The sequence below is a fragment of the Pelecanus crispus genome, chromosome 9 (assembly GCF_030463565.1).
Source record: "Pelecanus crispus isolate bPelCri1 chromosome 9, bPelCri1.pri, whole genome shotgun sequence".
NCBI lineage: Eukaryota > Metazoa > Chordata > Aves > Pelecaniformes > Pelecanidae > Pelecanus > Pelecanus crispus.
Genome location: NC_134651.1, coordinates 33,074,514 through 33,095,684, shown reverse-complemented (window position 1 = coordinate 33,095,684; position 21,171 = coordinate 33,074,514). Strand labels below are relative to the sequence as shown.

The 21,171-nt window shown below is 41.5% G+C and overlaps 1 protein-coding gene across 2 annotated transcripts in view; it reads right to left on the bottom strand.

Annotated features, from left to right (window-relative positions):
* The window catches only part of PNPLA7 (patatin like domain 7, lysophospholipase), a 133,550-nt gene that overhangs the window by 14,175 nt on the left and 98,204 nt on the right, over positions 1–21,171 (bottom strand). For both annotated transcript variants that reach the window (XM_075716316.1, XM_075716317.1), the window contains exons 27-32: positions 19,485–19,641; positions 11,816–11,932; positions 7,270–7,339; positions 5,137–5,253; positions 3,005–3,153; positions 2,078–2,230 (exon numbers count right to left, since the gene is read on the bottom strand). In XM_075716316.1, the coding sequence (XP_075572431.1) occupies positions 2,078–2,230; positions 3,005–3,153; positions 5,137–5,253; positions 7,270–7,339; positions 11,816–11,932; positions 19,485–19,641 (763 nt within the window). The remainder of the gene's footprint in view (positions 1–2,077; positions 2,231–3,004; positions 3,154–5,136; positions 5,254–7,269; positions 7,340–11,815; positions 11,933–19,484; positions 19,642–21,171) is intronic.

Genomic DNA, 21,171 nt, shown 5'->3' with positions numbered 1-21,171 from the left:
ATAAACAGATTGCCCCAAGTTTTACTCCTTTTCTAACAAGATGGTAGAAATGGTGTTGAAAAATCAAATTGAAAGGACAGGGCAACAGGTGTCAGGAGTCCTGGATCCTATTTCCAGCTCTCATGCTGGCAGCACACACTAAACCTCAGGCTTGTGTGGCAACTCCTGAGCACTGGAAGCAGCCCTGGCTGAGCTGGTATTGTCTCTCCATTGGTTTTTGGACCAGGGTTCAAAGCACGGGAGGCACTCAGGCTGGAATTCACCTCTCGTAATCTATCGTAGCTTCTCAGCCCAGGGTGGATGGAGAAAAAGGGACTTGACAGATCTACAACTGGCTGGGTCAGGTTGATCAAAAAATAACTGTGAGAACCTGAGCTTTGGGAAAAGATATGCAGCCAACATGGCTCTAGGCTGATACAGAAGAGGGGTTTTGACAAGAAGAGAGGATTTTTGTTCTTTTGAATGTGCTGAATGGTTATATGGTGCCCATTTCTATTTTCTGTAGAATCCAGGTTCATAGCTGAAATAAAAAAACCCACTACTTCATAGCCTGTAACAGTAAAGGAATGCCTAGGATGCCCTTTCCTTTAAGGTCAGCACAGTTTAAAGCCTCCCTGTGGACAAAAGTTATGTAGCTATGCTGCAGGGAATGAAAATCCAGAGGGTGCTGCCCCTCCATACCTCCAGTGTCTCGTGCCAAGAACTTGCTCACAGAAAGTGACACCTTTGAGAAACCTCACTTTTCTCAAGTTTTATTTCACTGAGAAAAATTTGCCTGGCGTCTTTAAATCTCTTTAACACCACCAAATTAGACAGAGACAGAACAACGTATTTGACAGCTTACTCTCTGTTACTGTGATGAACTACCAGACCCGTTCATCAAGGTTTTCAGAATGGGCAGGGCACTCCATCTAGCGAAGAATATTATTTATCACCAAAGTCTTAAATCCACTGTTGGCACACAGCACTGTTTGCCCAGGAGCTATGAGACACCAAATATCCTTGAGAAAATATTTATATTGGGGAAATCAGCTGGTGGTTTGGAATAGCTGCTGTTTGGTCCTAAGGACTCTCTCAAATGTGAATCTGCAGGGCTTAATGGTATTACTGGTTTTGTTTAGTACTTATAAGACAGTATTAGAGAAATCAACCTGCAGCCTAATGAGTATTGTAGGTTCTCACTATATCTATAAAGGAGATAAACTTAAAGGAAAATTGGTGGTGGTGGGTTTTTTCCAGCCTAGCAGAAGAGCAAAGCTATGCAGAAACACCTGAAGATGCTTTGATGCTTGCATGGCTGAAGCAGGCAAAGAATGGAAAAAGACAGTAAAATAACTTCCTTGACAAGAGACAATGAACCAGAATTGCTATCATTACCTCAACCTGGGCGGAGATGTTTTTGTTGTGAATGCTGAATTATGTCACTAAGACAATTCAACTGCACATCTGGAGTCAGTTCTTCCCATGCTGGCTTCTGATACATCGACAAACAAAACTAAATCCCAGAGACTGTAACCTGGTACTACCCTTTTTACAACGTCCTTCCACTGACATTGGTGCCATTTTCCTGATACTCTATCAGGTGCAGAGGAATTGTGGATGATATGTTTTATTAATAGAAGTGTTGAAATGTTAACCGAGCCAGATATTTTAGCATGTTGCCCTCCATTTCAGCGATTCACGGCCTACCCTACCGTCGTCTTCAAATCTTTCATGCAACAACAAGCTACATAACGAAGGGAGAGAAATGACACCATTTGACAAACCCCAACTGCCCAAAGCAGCTCAGACACCCAAGAGTTTTTACGAAGCAGCTGAGCAAGAATTGTCATGAAACAGAGCGAGGCAACTGATCCCTTCACAGGTCATTATATAATCAAGATTACTAACTCGATTTCTGCTGTTAATCCAATCTCACAGTCATTATATCATTCCACAGCATTATTTAGCATCAGTTATTCACTCTGTGCCAACTGACTTCTCTTACCAACAGCTTAGGCAATAACAAGCAACACAAACCAGCAGATTTCTGTGGAATGGCAATACGGGGGAACTGCCTTCCCCAGGATGCACTTACACAGATTTCATCAAATTTCCCAAAGTCCAGGGTTCCGTATCGGTCAATGGGTGGCCGGATATACTCGCAGTAATCGCTGTTCTTCACCATCTCCAGCTGCCGCACACAGCACACGTACGCAAGCCGTGTCTGGATCTCTGCCATGTTCAGCACCTGCCAATGAGGCCAGACACACCAATCATGATTAATTCAGAAATTTCATTTCAGAATATGTCCTGTATTCACAATGGAGAAAAAGCAAGTTATCTATCATTTTTTTCTTTTCCAAGAGCGCACAAAAGCCTGCTGAAACCTTCACACATCAGCACCTCCATCTGTTTCTCAGGCAGTGTGGACAGCTAGCCAATAAGTTTCCATAATCCACAGCAGAAAGGGAATTGCCTTCAAACGTATTTCTGCAGTTCAAGGTTGAACTAAGTCTTTCATTCCAGGATATAGTGGTACCTTAAGAGAGAAACCTGTGCCAAGGTGAGAGGGGCACAGTGATCCTTCAAGACCCTTCAAGGGGGGGGGAACCAAAACATACTCTACATCCCAGTGTTTATCAGTAGTAGTAATGTTAATTACTGTCTAGTGCTAAAATCTCCCCAAATCAACAGTTCAGAGACATATAGGGTAGAAACATTGAATTACTTTTATTGGTAAAATTCATAAATTCTGACTATTAAAACTTACTACACCTCTAAGAAAAGGTTTCATTGCTCTAACAATTCTACCATCCCCTTCCCAGACTGGGGCTCTACCCTCTCCCATCCCACTGCCTTTCCTTTGGTGCCAGGGCACTGCCCAGCTTGTTTTGTCCACAAGTAAGAGTTCAACCTAAGAAACAAGACTGTCTGTCATGAGGCTTACTCCCTGAATGAATAAGGAAAAGCTTCCAGCTCTGTACAAAAAAAACAGCTGCTGTTTTAATATAGTCTGCAATACCTTGACTTTCTCAGCCAGCGGATTCCACCTCTTCCAGAGCAGCCACCAGCCAGACAAGCAGTCGCCATAGTTGGTGAGGTCCGTCTCATCCCGGCTCCCCACATCAATTGCGATCACCACCTTTGCACCCATGGACTTCGCAACATCAGCTAGTGGGAAAGAAGGTTGTATCAGTACCAGTGCTGCCAACCCTGGTGCCGCTCAACCAAAGCTTACATACATGCTGCTAGGGAGTATATAATCTGACATCATACCTACCACGAGTGTCTCTGAACAGCCTCAGACATAAACATTTGCAGCAACTCTGCTGACAGACCATTTCCCCAGGGAGACTCCTACCCCACCTGCTGCCCGCTCCGCGCTGACCAAGCCCCTGTGTAACCTCAGAGTGAGTTTCCATTGCTGAACTGCTGGTAAACATCACTTACAGAGTACATAAGTCAGGATGACCTGCCTCTCTCTGAGGCTGTGCTGTCACCAGAATGAACGTGAAGGTAGCAGCAAAAGTGTATAGCAGGGAGCAGGGGAGAGGAGGTGGGACACACACAGCTCGGGTCCACAGTTACAACAGAGTAGGTGTAATGTGAAAGAGCACATTAAACACACATTAATTCTACCTCATGCAGCCGTTCTCATGGGAACAAAAGATCTGGGGGACATGTAGAGAGAACAAATGGCAGTGGCCTTAAAGAGGAGAGTCAGCAGTGCAGAGGTCAATGCTGCAGATAGAAGGTAATAAAGGAAAGGAGCAGCATAGGAACCAGAAAGCAAGGAGAGGCTGGGAGGATTTCAGTCTGAAAAGAGCTTTGGGATCCAAGAGAAAGATTCATATTTGCAAGTGGGAGAGAAATGAGGCAACACTTCCTACTTCAAGGTCAGTAAAAGGACTAGCTGCAGCCTTTGGATATGGGCGAGGATTTAGGGAAGTGCCAAGGGAGGGAAAGGAAGGACATGTACCTCACAGAATGAATTTATATTTCTTCCACACCCCCAGAGTCCAAGATAGTTGCAGTTTCCAGAATAGTTATGCGTAGGAAAACCACAGCTCTGAAGAGCCAATTTAGATGCTTAATTTAGACACTTATTTAAATCAGATCTGTTCTGTAACTTGGATTTATATTTCTGGGCTCATTCAGTCTATTGTATCTTTTCCACCTAGTGTCACCTGCATGTATGCTCTTTGCCCTCTCCAATATGTGCAGGTGGAAAAGGTGCCTTGCTTTGCAATTCATGTTTTTGCTTACAGACACAAACAGACAATGTCAGATGCAGACTTTGGAGGTCTATTTTGTGTTATTTCCACTTCTGGTTTTTAGGCAAATACAGCCCTGATGGAAAAATACAATCTGGGTTTGTCTTGAACATGTAAATGATTGAGGTTGCTCAGATGCGGAGTCTCTAGCTTAGATTCCTTCCTCTTTATTTGTACACAATTACAGTCACAAACTGCAATGACACCACAGGTCTCCTATCTTGGCCACCCTCCTGAGCCACCCACCTTCCAATGCTTTCGGACTGTGATGACAACTCTGACATAAAACACATCCCAAACACACACAAGTGAATTCACACACCTTGGACTCTTTTGGGTTCAGTCCTCAGAACACCCCAAACTCCACACCACTCTCTTGAACGCCCCGTGATTCCACCTCTGCCATGTACTAGCAGCTAACCAAGACACCACTGCCTGTCAGCTGAACCCTTCAGGCTCTGGGTGACACCAGTCTGAACAGTGAAGAGTTAATGCTGTTGTTTTCTCAGAATTATTTCTTATTCAACTGATACATTTTGAAAAGAAACTCAAAAGATAGACTGTATGTTTGCAGTTTAATTTCTGCTCTCTCCTTTCAGTGAGCACTAAAATAAATTCAAAATTAGCTTGGAATTATAAGTTCAGAGTCTATTAGGAAATACTTCATAACAAAAAATAGCCTTAATAAAGCCATGATAAAGCAAACACCTAGGAAACTGAGAACAATGACTCCTGGTAACCATCATTAGATTAGCGTCTGCAATATTTCTCCTTGTCCTTTTTTGGAAAAAAAAAAAAAAAAAACAGAGGACAAAGTTTTGCAGGCTGTTTGACAGGCTGTGTTCTTGGTAACTTCTTCCCAACTGATCTGTGCACCTACCAGGAAGGTTGTTGATATAACCTCCATCCATCAAGAGATGCCCATCCTTTGGGTCACAGAGAGGAGGCATGTACCCAGAGAGGGACATGCTGGCACGGACATACCTCCACAGAGAACCTGCAGGAATGAGAGGGAGGGAATGGCAACAGCATTAATTACTGCCACAAAGGTGGGGTAGGCTTTTGCACTCATTAAAATAATTGGGAGATAGAGGCTCTCCTGAGAATACCGTTAGAAAGTTATTAAAGCAGTTTATTATTTTCTGTGCCATAATCCGGGGGGGGGCGGGGCAGAAAAAAGAAAAAGGTTATTCACACATACTATCAGGCAAAGGCCTTAGAAACCACAGTTTTAAGCCCATGCCTCATATTTGTTGCCTTCAAGGAGATTTCAGCATACACCTGACTGAGGGGATCATCTTTAGTGCTTTGCTGAGCTTACACTGATAAGGAAAGGAAAAGACTTCTCCTGGGGACAAAGGGATAGAAAGAATAAGCAGACTGAAGTGCAGTTAAAGCCATTATGTTCTACAGAGATCCACAAAACCCAGACTTTTAGCAAGAGCTGAACATGAAAAATATATGCTGTAGGAGCCCAAAAATTGTGTTTTCTCTGCTCTGTATTAAGTAAACATTTTCACTTGTAAAACCAGTGTGAGTACATGGTGGCGATCTTACCTCTTCTTTGGGCATTTCTGTTAATAGTGCTGTAAGGAAGAAAGTTATAATCTCTCAAGCTGTTAGAAACAGAAAGTTTTAATCAAGTAGAAATTGATTGGATCTGCTTCCTGTAAAACATTCTGCTTTAAGGCTCTTATTTTCTCTCTTAACATTTGCATCAGCTGATCAGTCTCATCTGAGAAGCGAATCTTGAAAATATCAAGAATAAGTAAGACTTGCAGTGTTAGCTCACTTCTCAATAATTAACTACTTGGTGCTTCAAACAGCAACTCTTTCCAGCAAACTGGGAATTAATTCTTTTTTTTTTAAATATGTAACAGTTCTGTTTCTGTTATAACCTAATCCTACTGTTTAGCACAGGTCAATACTGGCAGATTTGGGTTTTATTATTAATAGTTTTAGTTGAGTTGGAACTTCCACCCAAGAAAAATGCTGACTTCTTGTGTTACACCCTACAGATGAAACCAAGATGGGCAATTGAAGCAGCTGGGAACTTCCTTCCTCTCCCTTCAGTGAATTCTGGAGACAACCATAACCATTCTCCAGCTGATTTCTATCCTTATATTAAACTTCCACAGGGGCAAGCAGCCAGATAGAGTGAGTTCCCTGATCTAAGTTGGCTTAACCTGCTGCAGAACAGGAATACAAAACCTCTAAGAAAGGTTAATTCTTTGTCTGCTTGTTTTAGCTCCCTTGGTTGTCCTTGGTCAACAAAGCCCCAGTGTCAGAATAATTTAGCAGTTCTGTAACCCACACCCTAGCAGCAGGAATGAAGAGCCTTACCTGCGCCAGCTGAAAAGACAAAACATCAGAGACGTGGCAGGAAAGGCTTCAGCTACCCAAGGGGTAGCTGGTAGGCTTCTACTTTCTTCACTGAAGCCTGAGTCACTGCACCGTTACCCCAAATAGACAAAAGCTAAAGGAAGCGTCCCACAGGGCTGCCACCATGTTCTAACAGCAGAGCAGACAGCTTGGATCTTTCTCCTCTGTTCAGTCAAGTAAAGTACATTACAGTTTTCCACCAGAGAAATAAAGAGGACTGGACAGAAATGAGAACATAACCAGCCTCTGCTTCAGGCGCAGGAGTCTCTTTATTGGGAAAACAGCTTCATTTATGGGGAATTTGAATCTAAAATATTCTGGTTGCATTAGTTCTGATTTATGGCTAAACCAGCTGCACTTCACAGGATGTTTTAAGGAAACAGAATGGTATCAATGGACTAATTTTCTCTCTAAATAGTGAATACAGTATCTCATTTAATTTCTTTCCAACAGCTCTGTTCCTTGTTATCTGTGTACAACCACAGTTTGGTGCTCTGCAAATAACAGAGACGGGAGAAACAAAAGGAAAGATAAATTGAAAGGTGAGGAAAATTCCACAAACAGGGGGTAACATGGAGTCTCACAGCATTATTTAAGACCTGCTGCTGGAGAAGGCCACCTGCACACTCACCATCTGTGTGGACTCTCATTGCTGAGGCAGTGATGTCAGTTGTGATCGTGAAGTAAGGAATCCACAGATCCTGTGACAGAGAAGGTCCCAATTTTACTAAATATGTAACTTTGCACTTAAACTAAAACCTGTGCCTAACACAAACCAAAGCAACAACCTCTGCGTGTCTACAGCTCTGTTAAAAAAAAACACTTGCATGGATGGAGGAAAAAGCTGTCAGCCCTGTGTTTCAGTTCATAAATTTGTTTCTTATGCAAACACTTCATGCAGAACCAAGGCAGACAAAAATCCTTATTTCCTTTTTTCAACAGCAAAAAATACTTGTTCCAGAAGACTGTCCAGCATACAGAGCAGCACAGAAACTTCATCACTGAAATCAGGAGTTCACCTTCTGATACCTGTTTTCCTTTCAGATGAAGTGGGAGGGTCTGATAACTCTCATCTAAAGAGATCCCTAGGCTGCTTATTGCTGGAGGACAACATCAAGGGAAGACTCACTTTTTATGTATTTGGTGCTCATCTAGGTCTCTAAATACCTGCTGCTTTTGGCCTCCCCTGGATACATGGCACTAAGCTAGAAAGACCTTTGATCCCACCCAATATGGCCATTCTTGCATTTCACCCAACTGTCTCCACTCAGGGTGGTGTTCATCCACTACAAAGAGCAAGTCTTCCATAATTGTATTCACTGTGGACGGGCATGCTATCACTCAGTCCCCTGTAACCCGAACCTAAGACTGTAGCAGGCAGCATCTTCCTTGCCTCAGTTCCTGAGATACCAAGACAGAGAGAGAGAAGAATGAGTCATGGTCTCTTGACTAAATGACATTCAATTTGTATCTTGTGATGATGAAGCTAAGGGTCATTTCAGCAGGAGATGCAGAGCAATGCTGCTGAGACCCAAAGCTGCTTAGAGTCAAAGAGGACAACACAAATCTTTGCAGCATTACCTACAGGAACAAGGGATCCTGCGAGATATATCTTCAAGACGACCCCAGAGGTTGTTTCAGATATTGAAGGGTAAAATAGCAGTGAGGAGTGTGGTACATAACCTACCTAATAAGCAGGATGATATACAAAAAGAATGGCTGAGCTAAGTACTTTGCAAGTTCATTCAACATGAGCTAGACCAAATCAACATGCCCTGCTCCTGGCAGGGGAAGTTCTCATTTTTGTTTCAGCCATGTCTGTACTCACATCCCACTAGCTGGAAAAACTGAATGGGAAGGTGGCCCCCCAACTGCATAGGAGTTTGTTGGAGAGGATCATTTTGGGAAGTCTCCATGGTGTCTAATGAAAGGGTTGCCGGCAAAGGGGAAGGAGGAGGACTTGTTTGAATAAACTGAACTTATGCCCAGAGAACAGCTGATAGTTCTCTGTCAATCAGCAAAGCTGAATTAATACTGAAGATGTAAACCTGCTTTCCCATCCAGCCAGCCTCTTTGTTCACAGGATGAGGTGTCTGGGTCTTTTGTAGCATAGCTTTGATGTGCCTTAAACTCAAGCCAAACAAGGGTTTAGACTCCAGCTATCAGTATGAGCTGAGAAGCACTCCCTCTCTGGTCAGTCTGTATTTCTGGCGTAAGCTTCTGTGCTGTTCAATACAAAATTCTGAACTGCCAAGGAGGAGGTTTTTTTCTAGCGAGTTTAATCTCTTAAGCAGCTCTGCAAAGATGGTGGAATTGGGGAGGACTAACACATGCTGCACAAGTATTACAACCCATCTGGTATAAATGCCATAGGAGGGCGGATGAATAAAGTGTGACTACGAGAGTATTAGGGGTGCCTCTCCATGCTATAGATATTCTGATGATTGCAGATCTCAATGCATCAACCATATTTTAAGCAAAAACAGGGGAACAGGGAAAGAAGTCTATCTGACACTTCCTTTCATATTCATGCAAACACATGCATGAAGGAAACTAAACCAAGACATATCACGCAGTAATAAAGACTGCATTTCTCAGATATTGTTTCATTTATGTTGGAGACAGAGCATTATTCAAGTCTGAAACAGGACTTGATAAGACTCTCTTCTGATTCCTCACACCTGAACCTTCAGCCGAAATGACTTGCAAGAGCATTTTGCGCTTCTGGCATGGGACATAAAAATTGCAGAGCCTGGTGCTCTCCCAGAAGGATGGGTAATTTCAGAGGAGCAATAAAGTATTTCTTGAGAAATATCTTTCAAGCGCCCTGCCCTGGATTTCTGCATTCTTTCCTGGAAGAACTTGCACAGGCTGATTTCTTCTCGTGGAGCGTCTTTGGCTGACATCTGTAGCAGCAATCACGGGGGTTGCTGGTAACCAGGGCTACCCCACAAACAGCACTGCTGGGAATCAGGAGACACCTACGTTACAAGGGTTGTTAGAGAGCAAATTTAAGAGAAAATGGAAACCTCCCTTTCAATGTCAGAAATAACAGTTCATCATAAGTGCTTCTGCTCCCTGGCTCTGATGCAGAAGAGGATGAGGGCATGCGTGATAAGTGCAGGAGTGCCACCTCACAGCCATGGGTAGTAAAAAGGAGCATCTAGCCCTGTGCTTCCTAATTTTAAGCTTTTAGAGAGACACAAGGGCCAGTACCCACCCCAGCCCCTCGGATAGGAAGTTCTTGGGTTCTGCTACCATTACTGTGGATTCTCCCAGGAAGAAGCAGTTGTGGTCAAGCATCCAAACACAACCTATGTTTTTAAGGCTATAATTAACTCTTGCTAATATGTATTTCCAGTTGGAAATCATTGCTACCCACCCCCCTCCGAAAACACTCCAACCACTGAGAAAAGATGGATGTTTGCAGTTTAGGTGCTTTGAAATAATGCTTTAAGAAAACATTTGTTCAAGGCTTAATGCATCTTAGTTCAGCTTCTGTTACTTTGTAAGTTACACTTAGGCAGCTTTCAATTTCCATCTGTCTAGTGACATGACTGGTTAACCTGTGCTGATAGCATGAATTGCAATGAAGGAGTAACTGCCTCTCTCCTTGCACAGCTACACAACATTTCTCCTTATTTATCTGATGGAAGTCTTCCAATGTGAGGAAGTCCTCAGGCACAGACTGAAGGGTTTAGCCGATGACCCTCAACACGCACACACAAAGATGATGCTGTTGCATGCCTCAGAACCGGATTTCTCTTGGATAAAACCTTCCTGTGACTGCAAGGTTAGAACAGATCATACAATTACAGCTGTTAAAAACCGTAAGGAAGGAATCTACTACATCTTAAAGGGAAGTACAATAAATTGACTGCTGAAATCAAAAGCAGTGATAGCAGACCAGGGGAAGCTGGAGCCACCTAAACTCAGAGGAGATTTTCTTCCATTTTGTCACTCACTCCTTCTCAAAGCTCTGCTCAGCATTATCCTACAGCCTCACACTGCAATGTACCATCCACAATTCACACCAAGTTAACCGAGAGAAGGGCATGCTTCACACCACCAAGAAGGTCTCAGTGCTTCGCATACAGCAGCTCCTCAGCTATGTCAAAGCAAGTAGAGAGGAGCTGGTTTAGTCATTGGACAATCACATGTTTTCCTATCAGGCACTGCTGGAACTAAAGATAGGAGCTGGAGTGCTTCAGGAAGCATGATTGAAGAACTGAGAGTATGGCTGGTGCTGCCCAAATAACAAACAAAAATAATACCAGTCTCAGAAGGACTTATCACTCTCAAATCTGTTTGTTCCCAGCACCATCCACTCTGCACAGCAGAATGCTAGTTTTAAGCCACATAATGATTCACGATTTATTTTCAAACTTGCATTTAAGTAGGGAATGTTTTAGATTTTTTTAATAAATATATTTAAAGTATATATAGTGTTAATTTGCTACATAATCTTTCATCACAAGGATTCTAAACACAGGAATAATTTGGTTAAAACTGCAAATTAGGTACGATTGCAAGACTACCCAAACACTCTCTAAGCTTGGTGATCTAGGAGGACAACCACTGATAACGTGCTTTATAAATTGCTACTGCTGAGGGACAGAGGATAGGTGGGATTCTAAGCATGGCTATCAGCTCAGGCAGACCATACAACATCTAGCAATTACAAAAGGTCACGATATGCAAAACAGGAAGCAATACACTTTGACGTTATTGCAGTTCTCAATAGGCTGTTCATAAAAACTCACTCTAGCTTCAAAAATCAAATAAAAAAAAAAGCCAAGCCCATTGCTACCATCTTCAAGACCTTCTTCTGGTTTGCCCTAAGGGTCTCTTAGACCTGATTTGCAGAAAAATGATAGAACAGTCTCAGCAATTCTACTTCAGTGACACAATTTTAACATTCTCTCTCAGAAAACAGGATGCCTTTGTCAAACAGAACAGAAGTAGCTACAAATAATCTACTACTTGTGTTTTCTAAATCAACCAAAATGAAAGAACAGGCTCCTTCCTACATTCATGTAACATCACATTCACAGTTTTAGCATGTTTTCAGTCATCCCACAGCCCCATATCTCATATTAGCATGGAAGAAAGCTGTTTTCACCAGAACAGAATACAGGGACATCATTTACTATACATAAAGTGAATAAGCAACCTACCTCTATCTGCTTATCTTTGAAGATGCTGTTGATGCTGTTGTTAAAAGCTGCTCCAGAAAACATAGAGGTTATTGGATATGTCAAGTCTAGAATAGTCTTAAACACTGAGTTCATAACCTAAAAAGGAAGGGGGGGAAAAAAAAAAAGCATTTCAAAGGTAAATATATGTAAGAATCCATATTAAAGTATGCAATTCAAGAGACATCATATTCCAGATTCCACAGCCAACACGTTGGAAGCATTGCTATTGTAAGTACAGAAGTTGTCAGGGGGACAGAAATACCACTACAAAAACTACAACCAGTAACTCCTTGTATGGTGCCATACATTCAAAACAAAAAGCAGCAAACTCTGTAGCCAGTTTGCAATAAGGCTATGGAAGAATGTACATTTGCATTGCTTCCCTTCTACCCATAGATCAAAACGTCCCTCTAAAGCAGTGTGCATGGGCACAGGTTTCTGCCTTAACAAATGCATGTGAATGGTACAGTTTAATTCTTGATTTTTTTTTTTTTTAATAGCAGAAAGATATTATTAGTTATCTCCCTCTTCATTATCCTTTTGGGTTGAAACTTCAGCTTGTTTAAAGTTTTCCACAGTGTATGTGCATTTCACCTGTGTGGAAAGGAAATCATAAATCTGTAATATAAGAATTCATGTAAACATTTGTACATCTCATCTCATTTCTGGATCACACCTAATTTTTCACCCAGTCTGAAGTAAGCGCTTACAAAAACATATATGTGATTCTCTGGGACTGCAATGAGGTTCAGTCAGTCACATTTTAAAGAGCTTTAAACACACTTTCTATGTGTTAGTGTCAATTATTTTTCATTCCCAAAGTGAGTTATTGTGCTCTTCAACTGCTGCTTGGTAGCCAGCATTTAGGCACTACAACGGGCACTCTACATAAGCTAGATAAACCAAATTACATTAGGTTTCCTAAAGCACTATAGATACCTATTATATTACATAACAGCGGCAGGCACTGTCAAATGTGTCTCTTCTAGACACATGTATACTGTAATTAAGCTTTCATGGATTTTTTTCTTCCCCTTCCATTTCAAGTGCACTACATCTGTGCACTAACCTGCAAGATAAAATGATGAAAATACCTAAACTACATGGCATTACGGCCACTGTATTTGTCCTATAACTATGCTATTGGTCTCAAATCCTAATAAATCCTAACAAAATTCAATGCCTAATATATTACATCATACTCCATTAAAGTGCAATAGAAGACCAAAAAACCCCAATTAACTCATTTGCAATTAAATAGGGTTTCACTGGATGAAATATTTCTATTAGATGAAATATCTTCTCTCCCTACATGTTCTCTATAATTTAACAAACAACAGACAATATGGCTTTGTACCCAGGCAGAGACCTACAGCATGAAACAGCCTCTAAAACGGCAGTCTATTAAAGGATCTGTGATCAACATCTGGTCTTTGCTTTACTTTAGCGATGATTTAAAGAAGAGCAGGATTAGCCTACATCGTCATGTCCAGCTGCTTTTAAATATATATTAGGTATCTGCCCAGAGAATACATGCCCAAGTATTAAAAAAAAAATCCTTAAAAACAAGTATATAAACAGGAAATGTGGGAGAATGTAAAAGCCTTAGCACAAACCCAATTATGAACCTGTCACCTTCATTCACATCCTCATTTTAGGTTCTGATGGGGTGAGGACAGTGTGCCAACCTAACTATAGACATGCTACCCACAGCTTCAGAGTTAAAGGGAATTAGTTTTGTACTTAAAATAGGGATTTAGTCTCTGACATTACTTAGATTAAATCAAGGAAAGAGGCATTTACAAAACATCCTTTATTTAATACTGAAAAAACATCTCTCCAACTCAGCACGAAACATTGGGCTATCCTTGTTGCGAGGGATCTTTATAATGCTGAGCCTCTACGTTTTCCCTACAATTAACACTCACAGTAATCCTGTACATGAACAAAATGCTTCTAATTAACGGTTATTTCTTAATATTCTAATTTCTCATAACTGGAAGATGCCCTTTTAGCAGATGCTGATGGCCAACAGCCTCCCTCAGCCTTCCAAGAATAGCTGCTACCACCTACCATTCTCAAGATAAATTAAGTTAAAGACCACTGCTTAGAAAGGCAGCCAGAGCCTTCTGACTTCTGTTCCACTTCATACTTCTCTACTAACCAACAGCACAAGAGCCAACACCGGCATCTCCAAGAATGATGCAACTTCAGCGGTTCCCTAACAGCACAGTGATGGGAAGCCCAGCCTTAAGGCATCTCTACCAATTCTCTTAGGAGAGAGCAGGTATTTTACAATTCTTCATGAACATCTCATGAACTTTCATTTCTACAGCCCTGCTGCAAGATGAGCTTTCTTATTAACAAGACCTTCAATCCTAAAATTATTTTAAAAAGCTACTCCATGGTAGAAGGCAACTTCAACAAGGAAGGGACAAGGCTGCAAACAAGAGCAAATGCACATGATGAGGGACAAAAAGAAACCTGAATTGTAATGTCTGCCTATTTTGTTCTTTGATGCAGAATGGTTGTAAACTGGTGTCAAACCCCAGGATAATCCCAGGATTCTTCCATGTTCCTGAGCATAAAAAAAAAAAAGCAAGGGTATGGGAAAACTTGTTGCAAGATCAAAAATTTAAAACAGCAGAACACATTAAATATTTTTTAAACTACTAGAGATAGCATCCAGAATTTCCTTTAGTGCCTTTTCAGTGTTCAAGTATCAAGTTTCAATGAAACAAGAAAAGGAATTCACAAAGAAAAAAAAAAAATCTTAAAAGACAAAACAAAAACAAAGTCCAGGCCAACAGTTTCAGATAAACAGCACTACAGAGATATATTTATCCTGAAGGCAGGAATAACATATAACGGAAGTTCAGATTTAAAGGTAAACTATTAAGAAATCTAAGAGTTGAAGAAAGTTAAAATTAGTCCATCTAAGAAACCATAATCACCTCAGAGTCAGGTAAAGGAGAGAGGCAAGGTAAGTAAATATATGTTTAAAATCAGATTCAGATATTCCGATCCTGTAACATTAACATGCCATCTGCATGATCATTAGCTGACATGGTCACTACAGGGCAGAAATAGGATGGTGCCTTACTTGGGCATTTCAAAGCAATAGGCATGTTTGGATTTTGCATGCAACCTTTTATCTGAATTTTGCAAATTATAATGCTTGATTTAGGGTTAATTTCAACACCCCAAATAATACAATTGAAGTGGTAAATATGAACCATCAGGCCTTATCACTACATTTTCCTGTACCTCTTGATCTAACAAATTTTTAAGATTTAACAAAAACACACCCAACTATTTTTGTCTTCTGTTGTTAATAATCTCGAATACAGAATTCCATCTGAAAGGCAACCAGAGGGAACACTTCAGCTGGCTTATAAGGGAAAAGCAATCTGCCCTGTTTTAATTTTTGCAAGCAGAGAAACCTAGTGAATAAAACCTTCAAACCGGTTGATAAAGTTTTAAAGATGCAATTAAAAAGCACCAAACTGCAACAGAGCGCACCTTGGCAGGCCAATGCTGTCCTCGAGCACCAGCAGGCTGGAGGACACCCAAAGCAGGTTCGCTGTTGCAACTCATCAACCCAGTTTAAGAGACAACATGTCCACATTCATTAATACGCAATCTGTAATGAACCTCTTATTTATTTAGGATTCACTGTGCACTTTAAAGCTGCTTTAGCTCATATTACCTTTTGCTGTGCCTGAACCAGTGCTAAGGCACAGTAACCAAGACTCCCTTCACCTGGGGGACTGGGACCAGTTTATTTTGCTGATCTCCTCTGGTCAGGATGTATCTTTACCATAATATCCTGCCCGCTCTTCATGCCAATCTAGTTTGGCAACGTTTGCCAACTCAGCTCAGATTTTGTGGTTGTTTGCAGGGTCTGTCCTTGTAGCTGTTGTTATACAGGAAGATCTGGCGTATGAATAAATTAAAACAGTGTAGGATGCAAAGTGATTTGTAAATCACTGCACCTACTAATGATGCTCTCTTCTGACTTCCACAGTGACAGGACCATTTGTGGTCCCTGTCGCATGGGCATCGCATCCTTTCCGGCTCACCCTTCTGCTGAGCCACAGTCAGTTGCACACTGCTGCTGTGCTCCTCCTCTGCGCTCCCAAGCCATCCTTAACCTGCACCCGGTCTCTCACAGGCTATGGGTGTGGCACCACCTGGTATGGCAGGGAACAGCTTTTTTTCCTCAAAACAACAGATGTAACGGATCAAGAAGAGTGTCAGGATCCAGTCTGACAGCAGCTTGATCTGACCCAAACTGGGGCTGATGGTTCTGCCTCCCTGCTGCCCTGCGCAGCTGCCTTTGCAGCAGGCAGCTCAGGGAGATGAGCTGGCCAGAAACTAGCATGACAGAAAGAAAAAAAAGAAAGAAGTGATGAGTTTTTGGCCAGATCAGCTCTTTAAACCACAGTATCTCCCAATGTGGAAATACTAGAGCAGTGTCAGGGAGAGGCAGAAACTCATAACTGTGACCTCAGAAAACCCCCATGTTTATTTTAGTTGTCATGCAAATCACAGACAGCAAACGACTGCAGCATCCTACCCAGCAATTCTTAATTCTCATTATGGGAAGCCTTTTAGCTACACATTCCTGTAACTATATTCCCTTCAACAGTAGAATATTCCATTCTTTGTGAAATATTTATACTCTGAAATATTAATTCTCCAATTAAAAAAACCCAAGAAAACCCAACAATCTGGAAACATGAAAGCTTCTGTTTGTTTTTCTGGTTAAACACAGGTATGGAAGACACACAGAGGAAAATATAAGGTAACTAATCTCACTTGTAATTTTCATACCCCTCTGTATTTTGACAAAAAAAAGTCATTTATTTCTTTGCTGCCTCATTAGGTCCAGAAAACACATCCCATTAAAAATATCCCTTTTCCCAGCCCCAAATGTACAACTAGAGATATGCCAATTTCTAAAAATACCAAAAAGAGAAATAACTGTAGGACAAAACCAGCATTTATTTTGATGGACTAAAAAAATAAATAAATAAAAAATATCAGAGTTATCTAATCCATCACAGCGAAGACATTTCAAAAGCCCCCATAGGCTAAAAAAGCCAGGCTGCAATGTTTTGCACAAAGAGCACTCAGCAATAACCTTCACCAGCAAAAGCTCACAGGCTTTAGAGGAGCAGAATCAGCAGCTTCTGTAGCAGGGAGCACTCAAGCCTTTTTGCATACTGGTGGCTTAATAAAAGACACTCCCCAGAGCATCTCTTGCACAGTTGCCTCCTGCAGCGGTCCTCACTGGCAGTGATGCTGCTATGCAGGACAGCAGGAACGGTCCTGCAACTTTTGGACACTAGGAATTTGGGGCTTATCTGATGGATGTGTCATCTCACTCACGCTCGGTCCCTTCGGGTGGATCTTTTATGAATCCCCAACAAACCTCCCTGCGTTTATACACAGAGCTGGTGCTCAGTGAAAGGAGCCACTCTCCTTGCTCAGTCTACAGTTTCTGTGACACAATATAAGAGAAAATAACTCAAGAATAGCCACTGTTAAAAAGATTTATAATCCCTCAAGCTACTTTGTACATTAGCTGTGATCTGAACTTGGAGAGAGGGTTTTCATGGCTTGCTTCAGTTTACAATGCAACCATTTTGCTGGACCATGCTCTTAACAGTGAAAAGGGCTTCAGAGTGGTTTGGTTTGGTTTTTTTTTTCCCCTCCATTCTCAAACCCTTGAACAATTTCTGGTTTGGATGTGGACCTGGCAAGCTTGTCAGAACAATCATGAAAACCCATTCTTCATTAATAAGATGAAATGTTTGCTCTAACAGAGGTTATTAACCTTTCTTGCAGCTACTTATTTGCAGATTTCAAGGTACCAATACTAGAAACAGTCTAAGGCTGGGCCAAAACCTGCCTTTTCCTTTGTGAAACATTCTGTGTTCAAAAGTTAATCAACAGATTAAATTTCTTCTGTTCATCTTTAACTATTTCTGGTAAAAGCGAGTGTGATACCAGATTAGACCGGCTAGCTCAAGAGCTGCAATGCTGGAAATGAAACAGGCTTCCATGGGAGCACAGCCCCGAGAAGCCCAGAAAACAGCATTTCCAGCTCTGCATCACCCCCTGCGCAGAAGAGATCTGACATGTTAACAAACAAGAGGACATAAACCTCTGGACAAATGCATGGAGGAAAATTCCATTGCTCTAGCCTAACCATGAGCAATGGAGAGAAGGCAGTGAGCCACAAATTTCTGGAGGCTAGGAAAACACTGCAGGGAGGTACTGCCACATGCTTGCCCTGCTCAGATGCTGTTCTGTAAGCATTTGGTAGTGACCAATGTGAGAAATAAAGAGTGCAAGGTTAAATAGATGTCTGATATGATTCAGTACAGTTGTTTTTATGTCCTTAATCTCAAGCCTCCTCCACTTCTGCGATTGCAGTGAACTGCTCTGTATCATAAACAGTTAATGTTTTGGGTGCTTCCCAACCCAGCCAGGCACAGGCAGTTCTTAAATAAAAAGCACAAAATCCACATTCTTCTAGCAAACAGTGACAGGGAGGTGAAATAGAGTCCCACAGTCCTCTGACCACCAGGGGAGCACAAACATACTGGGTCCTCAATATGTATTTTAATGTTCCAGACCATCTAGCTTGCAAGGTAAGTGGCACCTTACCAAGATACAGTAGATGTCGTCTCAAAGCCGTGGCAGGTTAGAAGACACTTGGGAAAGGTAAGCAGTATACATGTGCCAACTACAGACTCCTATTTCCCCCTAAAACTGAAGATCTAAGCAGACCCAGAACTTAATCCAATTTAGGAAACTCCCCCACATTGCTTCCCTTTCAATAAGAAAACCAATGTGAAAATGTGGTTTTTGTATAACCAATACAAAGTTGGAATCACACTGTAACTAGCAAACTTCAGAAATAATGCTAATCTTCACCATTAGTCAGTCTGAACCTGGTGTAACCTGGTGCCAGTATAATTTTCCCCCAACATCCTATCAATAAATTCACCCACAGAAGTCACTATTTAAAACAATCTTCCCAAACCTTGGTTTAACTATGAAAATATGGGTTTGCTTGTATTAAATATTTAAAGTTAAAAATTTCTCCTGACACAGAGTACCACCACTCTGGAATTCTGAGGCTACACCATGAATTACACATTTTGTATTTAGTTGAGAGAAGGATTACCTCTGTCAATCAGTTCCACTGAAAAATGACAGCATGTGAGAACGAAAGAGAGAAAATTATACAAAAGAGAAACACATTCATTGAGAGTTGGAAAGGAAACAGATTCCACCACATAAAACAGAAGATAAAACAAAGATAAACACAGGCTAACACACTTAAACAACATCACTCTACATTTACACTGTGACTGGAGTTTATGCAGAGCAAAGTCAAGCATTTGACTCCTGCCTCCTCAGGTGCCTGCATTGCCTGCCAGCGTGACAGTGAGCAGCTTTCCCAATTCACTCCTTCACTGCTGGACAGGGACCCTTTTTATCATACAGACACCGAAGTGCAGATGGCTGCACTCTCTTTGGGTGGCTGTTTGTGCATTGCTGCCTGCTAAGGCTTGCGGTTAAGCTCTCACACTTCATTTGAGGACAGAAGTGCAACATTTCCAATGCTTACCATGGCCCACTGCCTAGCTTTGATCCTCATCTGATTGTAGCTGCGTTCTTCGGCATACAAGGCACTCATAAAGGCACCAATAGATGTTCCTCCAATCATATCTACAGGGATGCCAGCTTCGATCAGTGCTCTGATAACGCCCACTTGGGAGCATCCCCTGTGTCAAGAAAAGAAAAAACGACATTATCAGACAAACAGCCATTGAAAGAGCATAAAAACATGAATGCTACCTTCTAAGAGAACTTAAGTGTGCACTAGCTGAACTGCCAATCTCTTGCTAAATAAGCCTCAATACCAGAAAAAGATGTCACGAATGCAGAAATCTTCAAATAGACTCCCCAAGGATCCTAGGAAGTACAGGTCACCTAGCCAGACCTCAGTACGAAAGACAGCGATACAAAAACAACAGCCAAGAATCAAGTCAGTGGACATGCAGGGGAAAAGTCAACATGGCTTTACGGGAGCAATGCATCAAAAAATCTACTAAGGTTCTTCCAAAGCAGCCAAGAACAGCTGGATTTCAGAGATCTTTCCACAAGAGTCTTTTCCAGCAATTCTTCAAGAAACTCAGCCAGGCTGGGATTGCACGATGGGTCACCACATGGATTAATAATGAATTTGAAGATGGGAAACACAGAGCAAGAAGAGACAAATGGTGATGAGAAGGCAGGAGTTTCATTCAGCACACAGACCCAGGAAAAGGGGCAGATGAGGTGGCAGCATTTGAGGATGATACAAATTCCTTCAGGATAGTAAATGTATTCCTTAAATTCAGAAGTGCAGAAGGACCTCAGAGCAATGATGGAGTCAAGTGATAAACAACGGATGAACCTCAGTGCTGATGGGACAAGAAAAAAAACAGAAGTAGCAATGCCCCTACAGCAATGAGCTCTTAACTATCTCTGCTCACACAGAGAGATTTTGGAACCACTGTGGATATTCTCCGAAAAATATTAACCTAGTGTTCAGTGGAAATTCAAAATGCAAATCAAAAAAACCAGAGTAAACCAGAAAACATAAGAACATACATCTAGGATGGACCAGAATTTTGAAAACTGCAAGCAAGTTCAGGCTTCTCACTTAAAAAAAAAAAAAAAAAAAAAGCGGAACTAGAAAATGACAGAGAGAAGCAAAAAAGATGACCAGAATATGGAAAGAACTTAATGTGAGAAGAAACTAGACCCAAATCTCCGACTGGGGAAGATCATGACTGACAGGACACACACAGGGCCAGCCAATGATATCACCATGCAGAAAGTTTAATGTAAAGGAAAGGATTTACACACAGACACGTGCATGTAAAGCACGAATTGGGGAAACCACTGTTACCACATGCTGAAGAGGTCAAATCACAGATGGATTTAAATGTGGACTGGATGAATCAAAGGTACCAGGCTGTCAATGGCTACTAAACATGAAAAAATCAGAGATGCAGCCTTGCATTCAGGAAGCTCAGAAGCTGCTAATTGTTGCAAATACTCATTTCTGAAGCAATCGCTACTACCTACCTTCAGAAAAGAGAGCATAGGTGGAACATTTGATCTGATCTTATAAACAGCAATCCCCTAATGGGAGAGGGTTCCCTGTCTGTTCTACAGAACCATTACAGAAGCAGAGAAATTAACAGCCAAGGCCGACTGCCTTCTTATAAGTACAAAATTATGGCCTCCAGTTTCAAATGCTTTGT